Source organism: Sitophilus oryzae, unplaced genomic scaffold (genome assembly GCF_002938485.1).
Source record: "Sitophilus oryzae breed Bouriz unplaced genomic scaffold, Soryzae_2.0 scaffold_111_pilon_pilon, whole genome shotgun sequence".
Lineage (NCBI taxonomy): Eukaryota > Metazoa > Arthropoda > Insecta > Coleoptera > Curculionidae > Sitophilus > Sitophilus oryzae.
Window position 1 is genome coordinate 8,181,819 of NW_022145749.1, and position 26,629 is coordinate 8,208,447.

At 31.2% G+C, this 26,629-nt stretch overlaps 1 protein-coding gene across 16 annotated transcripts in view; it reads right to left on the reverse strand.

The window, feature by feature from the left end:
* Window positions 1-5,845: 5,845 nt before the first annotated feature.
* LOC115885251 (inter-alpha-trypsin inhibitor heavy chain H6-like) overlaps window positions 5,846-26,629 on the reverse strand; it is a 99,254-nt gene continuing 78,470 nt past the window's right edge. For all 16 annotated transcript variants that reach the window (XM_030904114.1, XM_030904107.1, XM_030904099.1 and 13 more), the window contains 7 exons: window positions 25,718-25,915; window positions 21,261-21,363; window positions 21,045-21,196; window positions 15,000-15,212; window positions 13,191-13,416; window positions 8,108-8,228; window positions 5,846-6,576 (listed from right to left, as the gene is read on the reverse strand). In XM_030904114.1, the coding sequence (XP_030759974.1) occupies window positions 6,504-6,576; window positions 8,108-8,228; window positions 13,191-13,416; window positions 15,000-15,212; window positions 21,045-21,196; window positions 21,261-21,363; window positions 25,718-25,915 (1,086 nt within the window). In that variant the 3' untranslated portion in view covers window positions 5,846-6,503. The remainder of the gene's footprint in view (window positions 6,577-8,107; window positions 8,229-13,190; window positions 13,417-14,999; window positions 15,213-21,044; window positions 21,197-21,260; window positions 21,364-25,717; window positions 25,916-26,629) is intronic.

The following is a 26,629-nucleotide window of genomic DNA, read 5'->3' on the forward strand; positions in this document are numbered from 1 at the left end:
GAGCTCCAGACACCGATATTAATTTTCGTCTATCTCCTATAGAAAAGGGTGTTTCCCTTTAAAAGCGTCTAATTTGACTCACCCTGTACTTTGAAATGTTGAAAAAGTAATAAATTAAAAATTAATAAATAATTTGATCACTTTCACAAAATTTCTATTAAAATGACCGTCTGTCTGTCTGAAGATTCCATTCGGGTACCTCTATCCAATGATCACCCTGTACGTGTACCGTGTGTAAAATATTCCAGTTAACAAGAAAGTTATATATGTATATAACACTGTATAATTAAATTATTAAAAAAATTATTATTAAATTAAAATTAAAATTATATTATTTATAATATTATATTAAATTATTATTAAAATAAATTATCACCCAAACAAAATCAATTTGTTACTTAATTGTTCATTTTACTCTTTCAACTCATCTAGTTCATCTTGGGCTAGTCAACCTCTACTACAACAGGTTATATGCTCGTTATATTGTTTCACCAACTTTTTAAATCTAAGCAGTCACACTTATCAACAAAATGTATATAAGCGAGCAGTTTTAAAATAAGTACAACATTTTTGCCGAGAAATGCCTGTTCTGACCCATTGTGGGTCGCGGTGATACTCCCCTCCTAAACATTCTACATTCTACACAGGAGTCCTCTCAAATTTCTATATTCAATAAATCAACACTCCGTATATTACAGTTAGTTACAGTTAGGTACATTTAAGTTAGTTAATAAATAAGTTAAGAAAAATACGTGCCACGGTACTGTTTGGTGGCATGATAACAATTTGCTCTCGGGTGTTACATATTTGTCCTTGGATTCTTTAATCATTGTGTGAATAACCTAGGTCTTTCTTCGTATTCACTCTATATTTTACGGTCTTTCTTTGTTATTCCTTTTTTTATTATGATTTATTAGCAATCAGAATAATTGCAAGGAAATTCTATGGACTAATTTGATGACTTGAAAGCAATGACGCTCCAGTTAACGTGATGAGGTCTTCTCCAGCAAAAAATCCTCCTTAATATTCATTCAAATCAGATGGCTATTGTCTTTTAAGTCTTCTTGTAGGTACTGGTTCAAGTAGAGGCTGAAGTAAGGTATTGGTGTGATCATGTTGTAGTCTATCGAAATGTTTTTTGCTCCGAGTTTGGATGACTTCTTTGACGTACGGAATTTTTAAGTCTTCATGTAGAGTATGATTGGAGACATACCATGGTGCGTCTGTTATCATCCGTAGAATTTTAGATTAGCTCCTTTGTATTATGGCTATATTTGATTTACTAGCGCATCCCCAGAGTTCTGCTCCATATGTTCAAATAGGTATTATTATGGTTTCGTATAAAAAAGTTTATTCTCTAGCGATAATTTCTTCTTCCTATTAACCAATGTCTTTTATTTTTAAATTTATTTGCTTACGTTTCTTTACTATGTGTTCTTTCCAGGTAAGCTTAGTATCCAAGTGCATGCCTAAGTACTTGGTAGAGGAAGACTACGGAATTAGTGTGTTGTTTAAATATACTGGACGGCACTGGTCTCTATTTAAAGGAAAAGTTACTTGGGCCGATTTTGATGGATTAATTTTTATTTTCCAATCACGTAACCATGCCTCTATTACAGTTAGATGTCTTTGTAATATCAAGGAAGCTGTTTCCGGCTTTTTATTGACAGCCATAATTAGTGTTTCATCTGCAAAAGTAGCCGTTGTTGTTTCATTGTTTGTGGAAAAGTCTGCTGTAAAAAGGACATAGAGTAGTGATCCTAGGACACTACCTTGTGGAACACCTGCATTTATGCTATAACTTTCAGATATATCCTCACCTATTCTGACTCTAAACACTCTACCATTTAGGTAGGTTTTCAATATCGGAAAGAAGGACATGGAAAGATAATTTTTAATTTTGTAAAGTATTTTTTGTTATTCCTGGCATATTTTGTTCTATCGAGCGTTGTGTGACTAGCAATTTCCTTTAAGTGTCCAGGTTTCGCAAGCATAGGTCATGACTGATAGTACACAATGATGTTTTCAACGAATGCTTACTTTTTTGTAGTGGTATATGAGTTTCTTCCATATGTACTCCATCCCATACAGGAGTCCCCGTAGGTTGACAACGGGGCCAAGCATAGCCCAGTCGCGGGAAACCAGACTTCGGCGCACCAAGATTGGTCCAAAGCTGGGTAATTCAGGCTTGGCGAATCCTATGTTCACCCTATCTTGGGCCACGGCTGGGAAATCAAGTCTTAGCCATCTCTTAATTCACCCACCTTTAGTCCAACGCTGGGAATCTCAGCTTCGGCCATGCTACGGCGACCCAGCTTTGAATCAGAATTGGTTAACCAAGCCTGGTCCATTTTTTGGTGTTTTAGACTTGGTCCAATACTGGGAAATCGAGTCTTACCCATCTCTTAATTGGGAATCATAGCTCTGGCCATGCTATGGTGACCCAGCCTCGAACCAGAGTTGGTCAACCAAGCCTGGGCCATTTTTTGGTGATTTAGACTTGGCCCAATACTAGTAAATCGAGACTTGCCCATCTCTTAATTCACCCAACTTTGGTCCAACACTAGGGATCTGTTTCTGTTTCTGTTTGGAGCTTACCAATTCGCAATTCGAGGTAGACTACCAAAGTCGTCCTGATGATGGAGTATAAAGGTTGATTCTCACTATACCTTCCATTTCCATTCCATATCGGTTCCGTATTTTTTATTGTATTGACGCCATACGTAAGCTTCAGTTCCGTATCAGTTCCATACTTTTTATTGTACAATTTATATCATTATACGAATGTTTTATTTAAAAAAATGTATCTTGTGAAAAAGGTAATAGATATAATTAAGAGGTGAAAGAATAAATAAATATCAGCAAAATGTTAGCAGAGCTGGCACAAATGTAAGAAATTGACAACGCTGTTTCCGATACCCTTCAGTCCGGCCGCCAAAAAAATGAATCGCAGAAAACGATATGGAACGGAACGGAAACGGAACGGATAGTGTGCATTGTCCTATTCATTTACATGATATAATATTTTATGTAAACGGAAGGGAAACGGAAGGGAGCTGATATGGAAGGTATAGTGAGAATCAACCTTAACTCCAAAACCGGTCAACGAATGGGTGGCCTGGCCTGACCTGGCCAGCCTAATCCTTGGCCTGACCACAAAATAGGAACCAGTTGATTCCTATTTTGTGGCTTGACAAGCTTTAAACAGAAAATTCGCACATAATGCAGGTGTACGGCTGTTAAATGCTTTTCTCAAATGTAATCTAAATATATGAATGTAATTATTTGTGTGTTAACTTTATTCCAAATGCTGGGTTTAAAAACAATTGTTTTTTTGTTGCTGGATTAAACTCGACAATTAAACTCTCGGCGATCAAACATGGCTTGGTCTTGGCATTCAAGGCAGGCCCAGCCCATGTCCCAACGTCCGAACGTCCGATTCAAAGCCTGACCCCAGAAACGTCAAAGACAATTGCCAAAAATAGGAGTTTATGTTCATAATGTCACAGAAGAGAGTAGAATAATGAGTCTGTCCAACGAGTCAGGAAAGCTTTCGACAGCCGACATCCAAAAAAATGACAAAATAATACAATCATAGAATACCTTTTAATTAAAATGACGGACAACAGCTGACACTTGATAATACTGTCAAGTATCCGCAAACTTTACGCAAAACTTATTTTAGAAAAAAAAACAGTGTTTTTCGATAAAATAGTTTTATTTTATTTTGGAGTAGAGTCTATTTTGATAGACATAGGATTACATATGGCATATAGATAATATAATTTTTAGAATATATAATAATACTGTTATATTGAAGCTATTAATATTGTTAAATTCAACATGGTTATAAAATAATACATATCTATAGCAAAACATATACAGGGTTGTTCACCACATACGACACGGAGTATTGTAGCTAAACGATTATATTTTTACAAATTTCAAATTTTGTGTTCGATGAAGGACTATTAGAGGTACAATTTAAAAATAATTTACAAGATACAGAGTGTCCCAAATAAGTAAAAAATATCAAAGTTGTATTTTTTTAAATGGAACACCCTGTATATTATTACATTTTTAGTTTCTACGATTAAAATAAAGGTAAATTTGATTAAGGTTTATTACAGTTAAACCTTACCGTTTTTGAAATATTTTCAATTTCGTGAAATTGCAGTAAAAATTTTAAGGCTTCATTTCTCCAAGGGTATCAAAGTTTATAATACTAAATATTTACTGAAGTTTATTTATTGATCAGTTATTGTGTTGCAATAATAAAAATAATACTACCTTATACAGAGTGTCTAAAAATTTATTTTAAATAATTTATAGCTTTAAACGCCAATAACTTGTTTAATTTAAATAGAACGCCCTGTATATTTTAGGAGAATCAGATGCACAATTTAATTGTCTATCAAATTGTATTATACTATTTTTACCTATCCCTTCAAGTTTTCGTAGAAAATGCATTTTCTTATAATTTAGACCTCATTCATCAATATACCCATGGATTATTGACATTTTATTATTGACACCCATAGAATATTGACATCATATATGACATTCTAGTAATATTATCGTTTGGATAAAAACAATAATGTTGTATGCAAAAGAAAACTATTTAAATCTTTATAAAATAGTATACCATTAATTAAATATAGCACCATTATTTCCGCCCATATACTAATTAATTACATACTTAATTGTATTCGTTAATAAATTATTCTAAATAAATGTGGAATTGAGTCAGAAATCAATATAATAATAAGTTATCAAAATTAAAGTCCCTGTTGTTATAAATAAGCATTTATTAAAAAATGAAATATCATTTTTAAGGTGTTACTTTTTATCACACTGTCTAATACCCATACAAAATTCAGTTTTTTTAGTATTTGGAACAATTATTATTAATCAATGCAGTCAGTTAATGTAGTTTGAATACTGGAATCATATTAATTGGTCCTCTTTAACAAATATTTAAACAGTTTTTTTTTTATTTTTTAATGAAATAAACGAATTATATCCACAATATTAGTATCTGTACTCTTTAAAAATTTGGTACATCTTTAAAAGTAATCTAAAATGTTAATCTTCCATGGGTATATTGATAAATAAATTCTAAATTACAAGAAAATGCATTTTCTACGGAAACTTAAAGAGATAGGTAAAAAATGGTATAATATAATTTGATAGACAATTAAATTGTGCATCTGATTCTCGTAAAATATACAGGGTGTTCCATTTAAATTAAACAAGTTATTGCCGTTTGAAGGTAATAATTATTTAAAATAAATTTTTAGACACTCTGTATAAGGTAGTATTATTTTTATTATTGCAACACAATAACTGATCAATAAATAAACTTCAGTAAATATTTAGTATTAAAAACTTTGGTACCCTTGGAGAAATGGAGCCTTAAAATTTTTACTGCAATTTCACAAAATTGAAAATATTTCAAAAACGGTAAGGTTTAAGTATAATAAACCTTAATCAAATTGACCTTTATTTTAATCGCAGAAACTAAAAATGCAATAATATACAGGGTGTTACATTTAAAAAAATACAACTTTGATATTTTTTATTTATTTGGGACACTCTGTATCTTGTAAAATTATTTTTAAATCGTACCTCTAATAGTCCTTCATCGAACCCAAGACTTAAAATTTGTAAAAATCTCATCGTTTAGCTACAATACTCCGTGTCGTATGTTGTGAACAACCCTGTATAAGCCTTGTATATAAATATATAAACACGGATATAAAATATAAAAAAGTTAACAAAAAAAACAGTGTGTGCACTATATGCGCATATTTGAAGTGAAACTTTTTACTAACAGTTTATTAAATTGAAGGATTTGAAGGACATGTTTGAAAAAGTGACTTATAATGCTGTTTTAATATAAATATTATTTTCAATTTAGTTCTGTAATCTGCATTTTCTGTTTCCGCAACTGCAAATTTTGTGGATACCAAAATACACACTTGTTTATGCATATGCGTAATAATGTTAACATTTAAATTTATTTAAGAAGAGGAAAATCTTTGAACCTAACCATCAATTCGTATTTATAGTGGTTTGCAGGAATTTTGTTAAATTATACGAATATTCTCGTTGATTATTGGTTTGAAATAAATTCGAAAATGTCCTCCAATGAAAATGCGAGTTGCTTAACTCTAATAATTCTAATTCTGAGTTAGCAAATGAGCTAGATATTTTACCTAGATCGTTATTCAGAAACAAGAAACCTATGGATAAAAATATGCATGAAAATTTACTTCCTAGCATACAACCAGAGAATATTGGTACACAGGTACAGTGTCAAGTTTATTATAATTATTTGTTTAGCTTTAAATTAAATGTTTTTTAGTGTTTGCGTGATTCGTAAAGGCCTTGAATTTTTATTGAGTTTCACTTCAATAAAACTAAATAATATAAAAATTATAAAAATAAGTATATAAATTCTAACACTTAAGCATAAGCATTCATAATCACTCTCCACAAATCTAAGGCTTCTTTGATGATTTCCGGATGACTAGCGCTGTTTTATCGGTAATAAACCCATATAAGAGCTCACGTCTAAAATTAAAATAAATAAATATTAAAAGTAAAAATTAGTTTTTGATAACTATTTCTTTTTTCAATTTCAACCTTTTAAAATTAATTTTTTTCTTAAGTTTGATTGATTAAGTAATTTTAAAATAAATTAAGAATTAAGTTAAAAATATATTCCTGTAATATTAAAAAAATAATACGGATGGATATTAATAAATGGTTGTGACTTATAATTTCGGCACTTTTTTTGTGGACGCCATTGTCGGTATTGTCAACCAGACCAATGATTAAAGAATACAAGGACACGTAACGCCCATATAAGGGCTGGAGCAGATCTTGTGTTGTTAGGACCGTTTGACACGGGACTTAAATTTAAGAACTGGAAAGTAGTTTGGGTTATATTTTATAAAATATTGTATGCAAGAAATATGTATGTATGTCACACTACATGATTACAGGTAGTAAATTTAGTACAAGTGCATGCGCAGAAAAGAGCGGGATTTATTGACGTTATTATTAATTTCTTGCTGTTGATTGTTGAATATAAAATAAAAATAAACTATACTATAACTATAGAAAAAGAAAAATTGATATCAATAGCCGGTGCAGTTGGTGTATAATTTCGTTAATATTAATACTAAAAAAGAAGGCGGAAAGGTATTGCGCATGTTCAGCTAATTGCATGCAAGAATTTAGAACATGTTCTATTTTATTGCATGCAATTTGACTAAAAATGCGCGTGCAACAAATTGTATACAATTTAGGCTGGAATATTGTCCCGTGTCAAACGGTCCCTAGACGCCATCTTTTTGGAGACAACGGATGTGTCACTAGCGATAAGTTTAGAGATTTTTAATAGTTTGTTGTGTGTAGTGAACTTTGTATAAACTTTATTACAATGGTGCTGAACAAATAGCTTTCAAGTGTAAAAGCCGCAACGATAAGAAAAAGCCAGGAGTTACGTTTCATAGGTAAATAAACGGTCCATCACTCTACTCCATTTTTTTAGCGTTTTCTTATTGAATTTGATAATTATTTTTCTGATATTATATGTACCTGATATGTGCTATACGTCGATACTAGTTTTGTGGCCTTTGTTAACCTTTTAATTCGTTTTTTTTTATAATTAATTAGTATGCTACAACCTAAATAAGCAGCATACACATAGGTGTAGTAAAAACATTTATCAAAAATATAAATATCTCTTTAAGCAGCTAAGTTAAGAAGAATATGTGGCATGGCACTGTTTGGAGACATGGTAACAATTTGGTCTCGGGTGTTATTGATCCTTGTATTCTTTAGTTATTGGTCTAGACAAATGAATTAAGAGTCCTAGTATTTCCAATTGACTTCGGAAATACTATACTTCCTTTTTGTACTATAATTTCACGGCATGTATATCAAAGCTCTAAAGTTCTATAGGCTCGTTTGTCCACTTACTGCTATAACTGCTTATAACATTTCTAAAGATATCATTCACGTCAGATATTTTTTGATAGTAATACAACTGTAATTTTTTTATAAATAATAACTAGACAAACTTAATATTACTTACTTATTATCGTATGGTAGAAGATAGGCCATTTGCTTGCGGTTGACCATTTCAGCTCTTACTTCGGCATAAATCCGGTGGCGTTCATAACGGGAATATTTTTTTGGCATAAGCTCAGGTAATCCTAAAAATATTATTTAGTACATACGCAAAATAATTTTCTTCCCAGGCAATCGCAATAAAAAAATATATATTACTGATTAACTAAAACTGACTAACTGAAAACAAACAATTATAAATCGCTTGGTCATCTATAGGTATAGCAAATTTGATTTTTCAATAATAATACCATAGTTATACCATTTTTATTTAAAAAAAGAAAAATATACCAATTTTCATCATCTTAAAAATAAAGCAAAATAATAAAAAATAATCCTCTTAAAGAATATTAAATTTATTCTTTATATTACTTATTACTAAAATAACTGGAATTACTATTATAGTGGATAAAAAGGTACATAAAAGAAAATTTGCGAATCTCAGTAACTCTAGTCAAGTGGTGTAAAAGTGAGACAAGACTTGTGGAAAACTTCAAATTGTGGATCAACTCAGTCAGTTTTCTTGTTTAAACATTTAACAATAATTATTGTTAAATGGTTTATGTTAATATATATGTATAAGTATATAAAAACAATGAAGATGATATTATTGTGGGAAATAAAAGAATATAAGATTTTTCTAATTAATGAGTTAATCTTATATATATTACAGTTAAAAAGTCGGATGTCCGAGTTAATACCGACATTAACAGGTTAATGTTGGCTTTGGATATGTTTTTGGCTGTTTTTGTGTGTTATTCTCGAGATTAACTGGGTAATGTCGACATTAACCCGACATCAAAGACTGCAACCACAACATATACAGGTTGTTATTGGACAGTTACTTATAGGGAAACAGAATGGCAACACTGCCTATTGAGAACGCATGCGCCCATAGTGTTTTCTGCCGACTCGTCCCGTCGCGTCGTCTATCGACGAAGCGGGCTCTCTTCAACCATAAGCTCTTACCGCGAGTAATAAACAAATTAAAAACTGCCATACTATATAGGTTACGGTACATAGTCTAAAGCCATGTCCGTTAAAATTCAAGTCCTGTTGGTATGAGAATCTATTTTTTAGGAGCAAATTTTAAAATTTTTGGGTAATAATTGAACAAAAAGTAAATAAGAGACAGTAGGGGCAGGGTCGGACTGGCCATATAGTCAGGGTGGCGATTGCCATCCGGGCACCAGCCTTCGCGGGCCGCCGCTGTCATAGAACCTATATGTAAAATAGTTCATTATTTATTCTTATTTACACGGAAAAAATAAATTGTAATAAACCCTACAATTATAGAAAACCCTGCTGTATTTTGCGTCTAAAATTTTACTAGGCATCACGTTGTAGCTTTAATTTCTATTACAAGATCTTCAAAATAGTTAAATATAGCGATTTTATACGAAAATAGCGAACAATGATGGTAATTCTCACAATTTGTGTCAGAATAGTCAGATTGTATTCGTTGAACTACTATATATTAGTTGGGGAAGAATAATAACTTAGCTAATATAACAATTGTGGGTCATATGTTTACAAAAATCTAAGTACCGGGTGGCCAACTAAGAATGGACGCCGGCTGTATATCAGAAACTACTTATCGTATAGCTTTGGGAAAAAAAATTCTTATAAGTAAATCGACCAAGAGAAATCGCTGGAAATTATTTTCAAGTACGAAAAATGTCCGCTAGGGGGCGTTTCGCTGATAGCCAATCAGAAAACAGGATTTTTCTCAAAAATATGCAGGTGAAAAGGTATTTTAAATATTACTATTGTAATCGTCGAGAAATTTGTAATTTTTTTGATATAGGAGTATTTTGCTCTATCTCATAAAATAAAGTGGTGGGGGAAGGTTAAACTTGCTTTTATTAAAATAAGGATAACTCTGATTAACTAAAACTGACTAACTGAAAACAAACAATTATAAATCGCTTGGTCATCTATAGGTATAGCAAATTTGATTTTTCAATAATAATACCATAGTTATACCATTTTTATTTAAAAAAAGAAAAATATACCAATTTTCATCATCTTAAAAATAAAGCAAAATAATAAAAAAATAATCCTCTTAAAGAATATTAAATTTATTCTTTATATTACTTATTACTAAAATAACTGGAATTACTATTATAGTGGATAAAAAGGTACATAAAAGAAAATTTGCGAATCTCAGTAACTCTAGTCAAGTGGTGTAAAAGTGAGACAAGACTTGTGGAAAACTTCAAATTGTGGATCAACTCAGTCAGTTTTCTTGTTTAAACATTTAACAATAATTATTGTTAAATGGTTATGTTATTATATATGTATAAGTATATAAAAAAACAATGAAGATGATATTATTGTGGGAAATAAAAGAATATAAGATTTTTCTAGTGTGGTTAAATGTATATATTACAGTTAAAGTCGGATGTCCGGTTAATGTCGACATTAACAGGTTAATGTTTGGCTTTGGATATGTTTTTGGCTGTTTTGTTTTGTGTTATTCTCGAGATTAACTGGGTAATGTCGACATTAACCTGACATCAGACTTCGCAACCACAACATATACAGGTTGTTAATTGGACAGTTACTTATAGGGAAACAGAATGGCAACACTGCCTATTGAGAACGCATGCACTTATAGTGTTTTCTGCCGACTCGTCCCGTCGCGTCGTCTATCGACGAGCGGGCCGAGGCTGCCATATTTCAACCATAAAGCTCTTACCGCGAGTAATAAACAAATTAAAAACCTGTATACTATATAGGTTACGGTACATGGTCTAAAAAGGCATGTCCGTTTAAATTAAGTCCTGTTGGTATGAGAATCTATTTTTTTAGGAGCAAATTTAAGACCCACACAGGAGTAATAGTGAGATAAAAGATAAATAAGAGACAGTAGGGGCAGGGTCGGACTGGCCATATAGTCAGGGTGGCGATTGCCATCCGGGCACCAGCCTTCGCGGGCCGCCGCTGTCATAGAACCTATATGTAAAATAGTTCATTATTTATTCTTATTTACACGGAAAAAATAAATTGTAATAAACCCTACAATTATAGAAAACCCTGCTGTATTTTGCGTCTAAAATTTTACTAGGCATCACGTTGTAGCTTTAATTTCTATTACAAGATCTTCAAAATAGTTAAATATGCTTGATTTTATACGAAAATAGCGAACAATGATGGTAATTCTCACAATTTGTGTCAGAATATTCAGATTGCATTCGTTGAACTACTATATATTAGTTGGGGAAGAATAATAACTTAGCTAATATAACAATTGTGGGTCATATGTTTACAAAAATCTAAGTACCGGGTGGCCAACTAAGAATGGACGCCGGCTGTATATCAGAAGCTACTTATCGCATAGCTTTGGGAAAAAAATTCTTATAAGTAAATCGACCAAGAGAAATCGCTGGAAATTATTTTCAAGTACGAAAAATGTCCGCTAGGGGGCGTTTCGCTGATAGCCAATCAGAAAACAGGGTTTTTCTCAAAAATATGCAGGTGAAAAGGTATTTTAAATATTACTATTGTAATCGTCGAGAAATTTGTAATTTTTTTGATATAGGAGTATTTTGCTCTATCTCATAAAATAAAGTGGTGGGGGAAGGTTAAACTTGCTTTTATTAAAATAAGGATAACTCTGGTTTAGGTTAACCGATTTAAATTTATTTTATTTATGAGATAGAGCAAAACACTCTATATCTATATAATAGTAATATTTAAAATACCTGTTCACCTGCATATTTTTGAGAAAAACTCCGTTTTCTGATTGGCTAACAGCGAGACGCCCACTAGCGGACATTTTTCGAATTTGAAAATAATTTCCAGCGATTTCTCTTGATCAATTTACATATTAGAATTTTTTTCCCAAAGTTATACGATAAGTAGTTTCTGAGATACAGCCGGCGTCCATTCTTAATTGGCCACCCGGTACAATCTGTGGTGCAATGTTCTAGTTTTTTCTTCCTAAATGTTATTTTCCGTGTAGAAATGAAATAGAAAAAAGGGACGGTAATATTCTGAGGTTATCCCTGCATTGCATTACGGGTAGTTCCCTGATTTCATTAGGGATTAACAACAAATTAATGGAAGGAAAAATTGATCAAAACGTCAAATGCACAAAAAATTTCCACCCGGGCCCCTCTGGTCCAGTCCGACCCTGCGTATGAGTAAAGGTGAGACATCTTAATAGAGTGTGTATTTTAAAATTTTGGTCACAAATCTAAATGACAAAAAATATGTATAGAATACAAAGAAATATACCGAAAAAGATCTTAAAAAGACTGCAAAGTTAGTCAGCAGCGGACATGTAACGCAGCTAAAGTTTTCTATATGTATAGTTACTGAGATAATGTTTTAAATAAAGATATTATTTTAAAATTACCACCCTCAAGTTTGTAATACAGGATTCTAGTCATGCAGATGTTTGCTCTTTCAATAGATTTTGAGAAGTATCTAGTTGGTTAATTAGTATATTTGTATTTCTTTTTGTTCCAATATGTTGACAATATTAATATTGTAATGCCACTTATTAACTTTTTTTCACTTTTAATTTAATATAATAATAATTATTATAGTGTAAAACAATTATTGTTTTACACTTTTAGTTTACAATTTTGTTTTGCGACGGTGTAATTTTACTGTATTTTTATTTGAATTAATTGCAGATTTTCTTTATTAGTTTGGATTTTTTATTTTAGGTTCTACTATTAAAAAAGTAAATGTCTATGTCTATTTTTTATCCTTCGTTCTAGTCTCATATTAACTCCAGCATTTAATATAAACGAAATAGCAAGGTCTTTAAAAGTGCATTTTGAGATATGTCTTATATTTAACGTAGTATGTTTCATTTTTAGACTTTTTCTGAGTTAAATACGAGCCACTCTTTTTTGCGTACTGACTTTTTAGGAGTACTTTTGGTCTACTTCTACTTTTACATTAGTTTTCGTACCACGTACCACCAATTTTTTTTAATACTGTATTTAAATGGTTGTAACTAAGAAAAGAAACAAAAAGGTGTAAAAAATGTCCACTTGGCCCTATAAAAAAAGTTAAGTAAATCAACTTACCTAAATCATAAATTTCAGAAACTTCCATAAAAGTAACATTTGATGTTAAAGCTTGAGACAACTGAAAGTTGAAATCAGCAAATTGCAACTCAATATCGATAAAATCGTAAATGCGTCTGGCAAATCCGTAATTTTGAAGACAAATTTTATTAAATACATCAGTATCTTCTAAACATCCTTGGACTACTGATACAATGGGAATTTTTCCACCATTCAAAGCCGTAATCTATAAGAAATGGGAATAAAAAATACTTCTTTAATATTTTGTTCAAGTCGTTTTGTTCTTTGTTCTTGCACAGTGGAACGGCTATATGAGGATAGAGAGATATTGAGATATTTAAAAAAAAAACTTATATTAGAATTCATGATAATAAAAAGCTAGGGTTGCCACCTGTCCTTTTTTGAAAATGACAGTCCTTTTTTGAAACAAATTGTCCTTTTGACTTTTTTGTCCTAAAATGTCCTTTTTATTTACGCATTTTCCCTGAGAGAATTATACAGCAACCATTAATAAATTATTATCCAAATTTAATTAGTAATCCAAATTTAATTAGACATGTTATAAAACTTATTAATAAATGTTTTTTTTTTCAAGTCAGAAAAGTATTAATTTTTGAGACGTGCGTCGCCGCGTGTCGATTGCAATATAAAAAAGTTCTTTTAACGCCTAGGCATAAAAGTAAAGCATTTTTACGCCTAAGCACAAAAGTACGAAAGTATATTATTAAACTGACATAAAGTGTATTACTTTTAAATATTTTTATATTATTTTCAACGTTTGAAATTGTTTGAAAAATTATATGTGATGTTTGAAAAAAAATATCATGTTCGTCAGCCTAGCCACAAAATGTATCATTTTTACTCATAATAAAACAATATACTATTGTTTAGAATCGGCAACATTATTTAGAACTCCCCGTTTAATCTCAAATGATAGTTTAGGATTTATTATTAACTAATTTGATCTTAAAATTAGTTTTTCAAAATTTTAAAGTAGCGAATTATAATCGGCGGTTCGCAATCAACAGCTTACCCCCCCACCCCCCCCTTGGTCCTTTTTCATAGTCCAATGTCCTTTTTTTACTACTTCTTTTACTTTGCAAAAAGGTGGCAACCCTAATAAAAACAGATATTTATTCTTCAAAACATAGTAATTTATATATTTATTTATTTCTGTTTACAAAATTAGTTTTTCGAAACGGCCAAACAACTTCAAATCTCAATTCTCCAGCATGTTAATGCATTTTTGATAAAGTTTACTTAAAATAAATATAAATAAAACATGTACTTGAATATGTTTTTCACAAATTAAAGTTTTTCTACACATTAGGGTGTGGCATAAAATAAACGTGGCGGATTCATCTCTCCAAAAAAGTCCTATATGGATTATTATTATTTGATTTTCTTGCAGTGGCGAAATATCCATATAGGATTTTTCTGTAGAGATAAACATATATAGTACAAATATAGTATATCTTCAACATCTTAATTATTGAGATACATGGTGGTACATTTTTCAAAAAAAAACTTTTATTGTAACTCTGTTATTATAGAGGTCTTTATGAAATCTGATACACGTTTTCTACGTATCAAAGTACCGTTTTTGGTGTACAAAGAATTTTATTTATTTCAACCAGTCTGTTCATACTGGGTTATACATTGAACATTTTTGGAGAAAAAAGTGGTACACCACTGACTTGTTTTAAAATAAAAATTGTTATTGAAAAACATAAATTATTAATAAAAATATTGTGGAGTACAAATATGCCTGTAAGCGAAAAATATCTCTACTTGACTGATATTAATTACCTTTCTTATTAATATTATAGCCAAACTATCTTCCGTATTTTTGAAAAAAACAATAGCTTGTTTGTATAATTGATCCGTACGTATAGACGCATTTTTTAAAGCAACTTCCAAAGCCAACTCTATGTTTGATTCCTTAGAAGTACCAAAATTATCAATTATAGTTTGTGCCTTTCTTATATTTTCTTGTGATGCTTCAATTGGTACAGGGATTTCCTGAAATAGTTAATAAACATAAAACATAGTTTCTAAATCAATGGCTGATGGTTGGATGGTAGAATGTGATCAATGTATAAATTAATGAATTTATGGAATATTTTATGGTTGTACAGGTCAAATAAACCAGCAGACAAGGACTACACTCAAATTTAAGTTTATTTTTTTTTGTAAAAAAGATGCCATTTTATAAAAATATTATCTGTTAAATGCCGATTGTTTTGCTTCTAGCATGAAGCAATCCCTATGCAACAGTTTTGATGGGATTTAATTGTCTCGACTAACTTTTATTAGTATACCGTGTGGTGCATCCATTGGCGTAACTATAGTGTGACCAACGGATCTGTAGCTACGGGGTATCGGCAGGGGAACGCAGTTGTAAACAAGACACGCCCAATTTCATTCATAAAATAGGCATGGGCGTACGGTGTTTTATGAAAATAATATGTATCATAAATATAATATTCAGATTAATAATTTTTTTTCAAAAAACTTTATCCTGTTTGAATCGTTACTGTTGAGTTAGCAGATAGTCACACTAAAAGCTTTTATTAAAGCTCCCTTAAATATTTTGAATAATTTTATTATTATGTGTTGTTAATATAATAGAAGAAATAATTACAGCCGGGGATTGGGACCTTTGGTGTTACACAGTAAAATAAAACACTAAATCAGCACAATACACCAAAACACTTTTACTTTTACACTGGGCGCACGTTTCGCTAACCATGTTAACATTATCAGCATCAAGACTGAGTCTTGAGGTATATTTATTTATATATCTGTACTAACTATATTTTTTTCTACAATACATAATTTTAGATATAACTATTTCCAGCAAAAAAAATCTTGAAAATAGTTAACTTTGGAAGCGCAAACAAAACATAATTTTACTCACCAGTAGATCCAATATTGCCTATTACACGAGATATGGTATCGCTCCGCCAGCACTTTTTAAAGGTTAGGTCATTGTCTACCCATGTTTCATCCAAATAGATAATACTTGGCGATATTTTCGAATTTCGCGTATATATTTATATCTCTCTCTGCAATATAATCGGCCGCTCCATTAATATTTATCTGTTATTTTGACATTTACGCCAAAAAAATCCATTTGATTTTAATAACCCCCTAAGCGTGTCCCTGCCAAAGGAAAATTCGATTCTTCCTGCAATTTTTGCAAAAGCTTTCTAATTGTGGGGACGACTTTGAATTCGAGATAAAATTTATTTATCAAATTCCTGACCACTTGGAAATCAAAGTCGTCGAGCTCACGTTTATCGGGGTTAGTTTCCAGTCTTTTTTTATCTTCTGTGTGAATTTTTTTATAGCCGATACGCTAACTCCGGTATAAAGAGATATCCGCTCAAGTTTACGTTTAAGCGGCAACTTAAGCGAACTCTCTGTAGCTTCTTCGTCGCAAACCCTGTTATGAACACAAGGAAATAAACCAAATGAGATTTCATCCACGTTTATTTACATTTATTTTAGTTTAGCTAAAATATTTAGGTAAAATGTGTGCTTTTCATTTTAGCCAATATTTAATTTTAGTATTCTAATAATTACATTATTATTATTCTACTTACCTATATAAATTAACTATTATTTCTCTTGTGCTGGCTATGTAGCGTCTTACCCGAACAAATTTATTCATTTTAAAACACAAATATACGATCAAACTTAATATTAATAATTAAAAACTACAAACGAAAAACATTATAACAAGATAACAAAACAATAAAACACATTTTAACTATTAAATATACGAAAAATATAGGAATAAAGTTTAGGATAACCGGTATAAAATAATGAAAGAAAGTAATAATGATCAAAAGAATGACACCGCCACTGGATATTTCAATAGTATTCAATATTTCTACTCTTTTCAGAAGTAACCGTGAAGTTGGGGATAAGGCTAGCGAATAGGAAAGGCGTAAAAGCCATGGCAACCGCGTGGTAACAAATCCTCTGACGTACTCTCGCCAATCATGTTCGATGAATAAGCGCGGCGATGCCGGTTTGCCAATGATATCGTTGATATATCTTCACCTTTCGTAATAAGCAGATTATACAGAATGAAAGAAATAAGATATCAAATAAAACATATCCAACAATATGAACTACGTTAAAATTCCTTAGTAATATACGTCAGAATATATGCTAAACACATTATATATAATAAAAATATATTAAATTTATAGTTCATGTCTGGCAATTTTGCAATTTTATAGATAAACGTGGCAATATCGATTTTTTTCAGAGAAATCCTGAATTATGACTATTAGCTACCTATTAATTTTTATTTGCTTGTGCTGCAGTAAAAATGACGTTTTCTAGTTTTGTTTAGTTAATATTATTTTGTTGTGTTCAAAAAATGTGTTAATTTTTATTTTTTTAGAAAATTTGTAGGAATTTGTATGTTACGAGAACACGGTTTGATAACCAAGTCTCTGAAATTTATAGATAGAGAAATTCATGTAAACGTTTTATTCAAAAAATTTGTTTTTTTTTTAATTATTTTTCATTTTTAAAAAAACAAAGGCCCTAGGCGCCCCAGGATAAATTGCTAGTTACGCTAATGGGTGCATCGGAACACAGGACCTAGGAAATACCATGCTAATTTTGAAAAGGTTAAATATTATCTCCCCACATGATTTTATGTAAAAGTTGTATTAGATTTTTTTAAAAGGCGTTAAAGTTGTACTTTTGTGTAGAATTTCGTTTCATTTGGAATAGTCATTTAAAAGTTATTTGCAAAAATCTACCTTCAAATTAGTAAAATTTATAATACGGCCCAGAGAAAACTACAATAATTACAATACAAAATATCAGCAAAAATATAATTTTCAAAATTCGATGTCACATTTTGCTTGTAAAAATTTGAAGGTACCAAACCGAGTAATTTTGTATAAAATAATTATGAATTTCGCAACTTCTCAAAAAAGTTACGACGGTTAAACGGCATTTTGCTGGAAATAGTATTCCCGCTGTGTTAGATAATGTTCGCAGCTCAGTCTCCGGAAAGCCTGTACTGAATAAGTTTACAGTTTATAGAATAAACCGGAGGTTTGAAACTAAAGGCACTAAGGTATTAAGTGTAAAGACAAAAACAATTGAACAGGAAGAAAATAACAATGACTTTAATATTCTTCATGTTAAAGAAAAGAAAAACATTCCCGTTTATTGATGATACAGTAGAAAAAGACCACAGGATCTTTCGCCGAACGACTTCTTCCTGTAGAGAACACTCAAAAACCGTCTTTATGGGCATATTAAATACAGAAATTTAAATGGACTGAAAACGACACCTCTGTGGAATGCTTATTATGAGGCGTGAATTTCACAATCATTTGGTGTATTGTTTGGCTATGAAAGAGGAATTATGTAAACATTTTATTAATTAGTATAGTTTAATAAAGTTCCATGTGTTACAAATATTTCGATTATCTCTTAAATTGTTGTGGATGTATGAGAATGTTGAATGAGCGAGGCCTGCGAGTGATCGAGTAATGAACAGCAAACCAGTCATAAACCGTGAATACTATTCTCAGTTCAATTAATTCTTTTGTAGATGATCATTCCAATTCAGAAAAAAATGAACCACCTTTTACAAACCACAGAAATTCTTGTAAATAAAAAAATGTGACATCGAATTTGACAATGACAAAATCATATTTTTGCTGGTATTTTAATTGCAGCTTTCTCTGGGCCGTATTACAAATTTTTAGTAATTTAAAGTTAGATAGATTTTTGCAGATAACTTTTAGATGCCTATTCCAAATAAAACGAAATTCTAGACGACAGTACAACTTTAATGCCTCTTCAAAAAACGCAAATATCAGTATTCCCTAATAGACTATAAAACTTTTGAACTCGGAAGGTTCGTGCAAAACAAAATAGTTAAATTAAAATTATTCAGGGTTGTTCACCACATACGACACGGAGTGTTGTAGCTAAACGATTAGATTTTTACAAATTGTCAGTTTTGGGTTCGTTGAAGAACTATTAGAGCTATAATTTAAAAAAAAAATTACAAGATAGAGAGTGTCCCAAATAAGTAAAAAATATTATAGTTGTATTTTCTCGAGTATTTTTTTAAATGGAACACCCTGTATATTATTCTATTTTTAGATTCTACGATTGAAATAAAGGTAAATTTGATTAAGGTTCATCACACTTAATCCTTACCGTTTTTGAAATATTTTCAATTATATGAAATTGCAGTAAAAATTTTAAGGCTTCATTTCTCCAAGGGTATCAAAGTTCTTAATACTAAATATTTACTGAAGATTATTTTTTGATGAGATATTGTGTTGCAATAATAAAAATTATACCACCTTATACAGTGTCCAAAAATTTATATTAAATAATGATTAGTTTTAAATGGCAATAACTTGTTTAATTTAAATGGAACACCCCGTATATTTCAGGTAAATCAGATGCACAATTTAATTGTCTATCCAGTAGTGTTATACCATTTTTTATCTATCTCTTCAAATTTTCAGAGAAAATCCATTTTATTATAATTTATACCTCATTTATCACTATACCCATGGAATATTGACATTTTAGATTTTTTTAAAGCAACATATCTAAAAAATTTACCTGTGGTAAAAATAATAATATTGCAAGCCCATTTGTTTCCAAAAAAACTATTTAAATTTTTGTAAAAGAGTATACCAATTAAATATACCACCATTACTTCAGCCCAAAAATTAGTTAATTACATTGGTACTTAATTGTTTTAATTAATAAATTATTCTAAATAAATGTGGATTTGACTGAGAAATCAATATAATTAAAAGTTATGAAAATGACCGCCTCTGTTATAAATAAGCATTCGTCAAAAAAATGAAATAAAATTTATAACTTTTTACCGTACTGTCTCATACACATACAAAATTCAGTTTTATAGTATTTGGGGCAATTATTATAAATCAACGTAAACCGTCAATTAATGTAGTTTGAATACTGGGATCATATTAATTGGTCCTCTTTAACAAAAAAAATAAACAGTTTTTTTTTTATTTTTTAATGAAATGAGCGAACTATATGGACAATATTAGTATCTGTACTCTTTGAAAATGTGTTACATCTTTAAAAATAATCTAAAATGTCAATATTCCATGGGTATAGTAATAAATGCTAAGAAAACTTGAAGAGATAAATAAAGAATGGTATAATACAATTCGATAAACAATTAATTTGTGCATCTGATTCTTGTTAAATATACAGGGTGTTCTATTTAAATTAAAGAAGTTACTACCGGTTAAAACTAATAATTATTTAATATAAATTTTTAGACACTCTGTATAAGGCAGTATTTTGTTTATTATTGCAATACAATATCTGATCAATAAATAAACTTCAGCAAATATTTAGTATCAAAAACTTTGATACCCTTGGAGAAATGAAGCTTAAAATTTTTTACTGCAATTTCATAAAATTGAAAATATTTCAAAAACGGTAGAGTTCAAGTATGATAAACCTTAATCAAATTTACGTTTACTTCAATCGTAGAATCTAAAAATAAAATAATATATAGGGTGTTCCATTTAAAAAAATATAACTATAATATTTTTTGCTTATTTGGGACACTCTGTATCTCGTAAAAATATTTTTAAATTGTAGCTCTAATAGTCCATCAACGAACCCAAAACTTACAATTTGTAAAAATGTAATTGTTTAGCTGCTATACTCCGTGTCGTATGTGGTGAACAACCCTGTAGGTTAGAATGATATAGATCCGGCAGAAGTAGAACCTGGATGTAGGTCCATGAAGCTTGATGTAACTCCGGACCTAAATCTTTTAAAATACCCATCTCTACTTACAGTGTCGTTTGAAGAAATCGCTGATCCCATTAATACAATTTTATTTGAAGTTATGTCCCAAAATGTAACGGTTGTCCCACTGTGAATAAGGCTAAACATATCTCCTGGTTGTAGGTGGCCTAATACTGCCTTCAACGATTCTTTAATTTTATCTGAAAGTAAAGAGCTTTTTAAATTAATACATTTTAAGTTTCTTTGACAAAACTTATACCAGACCTGAGATATTCATGGTATCTACGACAAAATATATAATTTTGTTTTGGTTAGGCATGTCCAAAGATTTAGGCGGAAATAAATAGTGTCCATCGTCCAGTAAAATCTACAAAAAATTTAGTATACAGGGTGTTCCAGACTGAGCGCGCATTAGAAGTTTCTAGAGAACTACAATATCTAGATATATGAATATCGGAATTATTTTGCATATTGTTGTTTCACAACGAGATCTATCGATTAAAAATATTTTCAATATGGCGGCACTTCCGGAAATACCGGAAGTTGACAGCAACTTTCTTATTTTAAGTAGATACCCCCATTTTTTATTACATACTTTAATTCACTGTAAAATTCTATGAATATTGATGTTAAACACTCAATAGCTAACATACTGGGTGATCAACGGATCTGAAGCTACGGGGTACAGTACAGTACCCATGTTTCATCCAAATAGATAATACTTCGGCCCTCTTGGCGATATTTTTGAATTTCGCGTAAGTATATATTTATATCTCCTATCTATATCGCAATTCGATTCTTCATGCAATTTTTGAAAAAGTTTTCTAATTGTAGGGACGATTTTGAATTCGAGAGAAAATCTATTTATCAAATTCCTGACCACTTGAACATCAAAGTCATCGAGGTTTTCAACAGCTGCCTCGCGTGGTCGTTTCTTTCCAGGGCTAGATAACATTTTATCGGGGTTAGTTTCCAGCCTTTTTTATCTTCTGTGTGAATTTTTTTTATATAGCCGATACGCTACCTCCGGTATAAAGAGATATCCGCTCAATTTTACGTTTAAGCGGCAACTTAAGCGAACTCTCTGTAGCTTCTTCGTCGCAAACCCTATTATTAATACAATGAAATAAACCAAATGAGATTTCATCCACGTTCATTTATATTTATTTTAGCTTAGCTAAAATATTTTGGTAAAATGTGTGCTTTTCCTATTAGCCAATATTTAATTTTAACATTCTAAATAATTACATTATTATTATTCTACTTATAAATTAGCTATTATTTCTCTTGTCTGGCTATGTAGCGTCTTAATTAGTCCTAACCCTTAACCAATTTATTCATTTTAAAACACAAATATACGATCAAACTTAATATTAATAATTAAAAATTACGAACGAAAAACAATATAACAAAAGAATAAAACACAACTTAACTATTAAATATACGAAAAATATAGGAATAAAGTTTGGATAACCGGTACAAAATAATGAAAGAAAGTACTAATGATCAAAAAAATCACACCGCCACTGGATATTTCAATAGTAATCAATATTAATTTGTACTCTTTCCAAAAGAGATCGTGAAGCTGGGGATAAAGTAAGTGAATAGGAAAGGCGTAAAGGCCATGGCAACCGCGTGGTAACAAATCCTGTGACGTACCCTCGCCAATCATGTTCGATGAATAGGCGGCAATGTGCGGCGATGCCGGCTTGCCGATGATATCCTTGGAAAATCTTCACCTTTCATAATAAGCAGATTATACAGAATGAAAGAAATAAGTTATTAAATAAAACAGGCCAAACAATATGAACTACGTTAAAAAATATATGCTGAACACATTTATATCTATTAAAAATATATTAAAATTTATAGTTTATGTCTGGCAATTTTGCAATTTTATAGATAAACGTGGCAATATCGATTTTTTTTGCATTCCTTCCGTAGCTTCAGATCTGCTGGTCAAACAGTATATGACATTCGAACAACTTAATTTTTGAAATAGATAGCCACATGTCTTATCTTTATATCACAGTGACTGTGGTAATCACTAAATTTAACGTTTAGGCTATATATACTTATTTGATAGGCAGTTTTCTTCGTCTAAAAATTTTAAATATTGTTTTTCTTAAAAACGGTTAATGTTAGGTATAGAGTCTTTAAATCAAAATGTGAATCAGTGAATTGAAGTATATGTAATAAAAAATTGGGGTACCTATTTAAAATAAGAAAGTTGTTGTCAACTTCCGGTGTTTCCGGAAGTGCCACCATATTGAAAATATTTTTAATCAAGAGATCTCCTTGTGAAACAATGATGTACAAACAATCTCCGGTCTAGATGTTGTAATAAAACTCTAATGCACGCTCAGCCTGGGACACCCTGTACATCAACAGGATGATTTAATGTTAGTTGATATTTAAAACTAGTTTTAAAGTTGAACAGTTTATATTGTTATGAAATTAAGTGTGTAGAAATAACAGAGTACCTACCCAATGAGTAAAAAATACAAGGACTAATAACACCAGAAATCAAATTGTTACCAGTTGGCACCAATGCTATTTGGTCAATGCCGTGCCAGAGGGTTGAGTATAAAATATGCCGAATTAAATAAAAATTGCTATTTTAAATGTTACACAAATCATTTTTTTAAATTATTATTTGTTGGTTTTTAATTTTATTTTTTGCATAGAGGGCCCGAAGTCTGGAACTTCCGATATAAAAACGTTAAGGGCCCCACAGACTTCGTTCTTTTTTGTCATTTTTAATCGCCGCGATTAACAACGACGATTAAAACTGATTAGTCTGTGGCACAATACGAATATCATCACCGTCGGTGAAAATTTCTGCCTTTGCTTGAAATCTTAAGCGTCGGTTCATCCATGTTCGTGAAAACCGATAATGTGTGCGCCAATACTTTTTAACCGGCGGTCTTTTACATTGGTGCACGTGTACATGTTGCATTTATTAGTTGTCGTTGTATCATTTGTATGGCTGATTCTATAAATTTGTAACTTTTTCAAAAAAAGTATTTTAGCCAACATGGACTTACAGTATTTAAATAAAGCGTTTTTAATATAGTTTATAGACGTTGTGTATATGTTCTTGCCTCGTTATGGAAAATTAAGACTGATGATTACAAAAATCGCAACAACAAAAAATAAAGCTCATGAAATTCTACATGAAAAAATGAAGGAGGTGGATATGGAAGCTACTCTACAAAGTGTAAACAATAAAATAGACTCTTTTCGTAGCAATTTCCGCAAGGAATTAAAGAAGATGAGAGATCCTGGTATGTTTTAAATAACCAATAGCCCACTTTTTTCTATTTTTCTTTTTTTTTTTAATTCTAGTGTTTCTATCACTGCCGCCACTGCAAGTAAATCGACGCGTTTGATTTTGTTACCGTTTTACACTAACGTAGTGTGCAAATACAATTTTAATTATCTAGTCCAGCAGTGTTTATCGACGATTAAAGCTTGATTTTCATGCATCCGTTGTCCGACGATACGATGATACGATATTAATTTTGATGGTTGAATTTAAAGACTTCAGTTGGTTAGAAACGGTTAACCAATCGAAGCCTTTAAATACAACCAACGATATTAATATCGTATCAACGTATCGTCGGACAACGAATGCATGAAAATCAAGCTTAAAGCCGGAGTCTCATGCATCCGAAATCCGATGGTACGACATCCGAAATTTGAAGTTATCCTGTGAAATAAAAAAGGCCTGTCACATACATCCGAAAGTTCGTTCCGAAATTTGACACTTTTGACATTTTTCTGCTGCACTGAATAGAGATTCATGTCATGTTTTATTGGAGAAACACTTATAAAAATAACTTCCTCGCCAAATATCCCCAAATTGCCCACTTCCCACTAAACTTGTTTTTAAAAACAAATGTTTTCAAAAAAAGTGAGGTTAAAAAACACACGATATCGTACAAAAGTTAAACAAAATTTAACTTTATACGACGTCGGACGATTAGTTAAAATTATCGGATAAAAATTGGTGTCAAAATATTTCAACCAATAAGAGCACCGTCGGATCGTCGTGTCATCGGATTTCGGATGCATGAGACTCCGGCTTAACACTGCTAAAAAAACAACGAAGTCCGTGGCCGCCTTTACGCTTTCAAAGCGGTAAGCGAAAGTATTCGATTAGCGGAACGCCAAGTCAGTGTCACATATTGACCACATATTGACAGCATCGCAATTTCTCAGGTATCTAATAGTCAAATGTGAATAAATCAATGAAAAATGTCAATGTTACGTGAATTTCATAACCTATTGTTGAGTTATGTCAACCTATTTTTCTATGGATATAGACGCTTCTCAGCGTTTTAGATGTTTGACCAATATTTATAGCTGCAAAGTCGTAAATTATCAATTACTTATTGAGGAATCTATAAAAGAAGAAGTAGTTTTCACTAAAGAGCAAGAGAACGCACAAAATCACAATTTTTTCTATTTTTACTGAAAGATCGATGAGCAAAACGAGCCTAGGTAACGGTTTTCGAATCGCTTAGCGCAATCAGTAAAGACCCTAAGCACGTCAAATGAAAATATCCAAATCGGTAGTTAAGTGGGCGCTAAGCGAAAAAAGCGCTGAGCGTCTAAACGCGCTTAGCGTTTTCTAAGCTACAGAATTCTCTTTTCTAAGCTACAGAATTACAGAATGTAAGATGGTTTTTGAAAAAAACATTTTACGTTCTACTTACCGTATTATTAGACGAATCGTTTTCAATGTCATACTGAATCACAAATTGTGCTCCATCTTGATTTGAGATTACCTTAATTTTGACCAGGTCTTCTTTAAAGAAAACATCTACTACCTTTTCATTGATATTGACAATACTAGCTTCATTTTTCGATGTAGTACGGACAAACTTAAGCGGATAAGGCACATCAATCTTAGCCTAAAATTATAAACACATTGCATAGGACTTTTATTGAATAATAATAGATAGCTTAAGGGAGTGTCCATTAATTACTTGAAGCGTTTTTGAGGAATCTTTGATCCCTCTCCCCCACTAGTGAGGTGTTCAGAGATTTCTCTCGACATTTACATCATTGTTATTACAAAAATGTGGGTACCCAAGCTCATAGTATATAATTCTAATATTCATTTTTTAAATAAACCGTATTGTAAGGAATGGGCGAATTTTCACGATTCTTTGAATGAACGAGCCGTAAAAATGAATGAGTCGCATTGTGATCCGATTCAATTCATACGACTCGTTCGTTCAATTTTTATGGATCGGTGCAGGCCATGATTCAATTGAATGAACGAAGTAATCAATGAATCAATACTCACGATATTTTGAACGAACGAACCGTACAAACGAATGATCGCATTGTGATCCGCTTCAAGTCTTACGAGTCTTTTTTTACAACTCGTTCGTTCAAATTTTACGGATATGTGCTAGCCACGATTCAAGCGAATGAATCGTATTGAAAACGATAAATCAATTCTCACAATTTTTTGAACGAATGAACCGTAGAAACGAATGAGTCGCATTGTGAATCGATTCAATACTTACGACTCGTTCATTCATATTTTATGGACACGTGCAGGCCACGATTCAATTGAACGAATGGTATTGAAAACAATTAATCAATTCTCACGATTT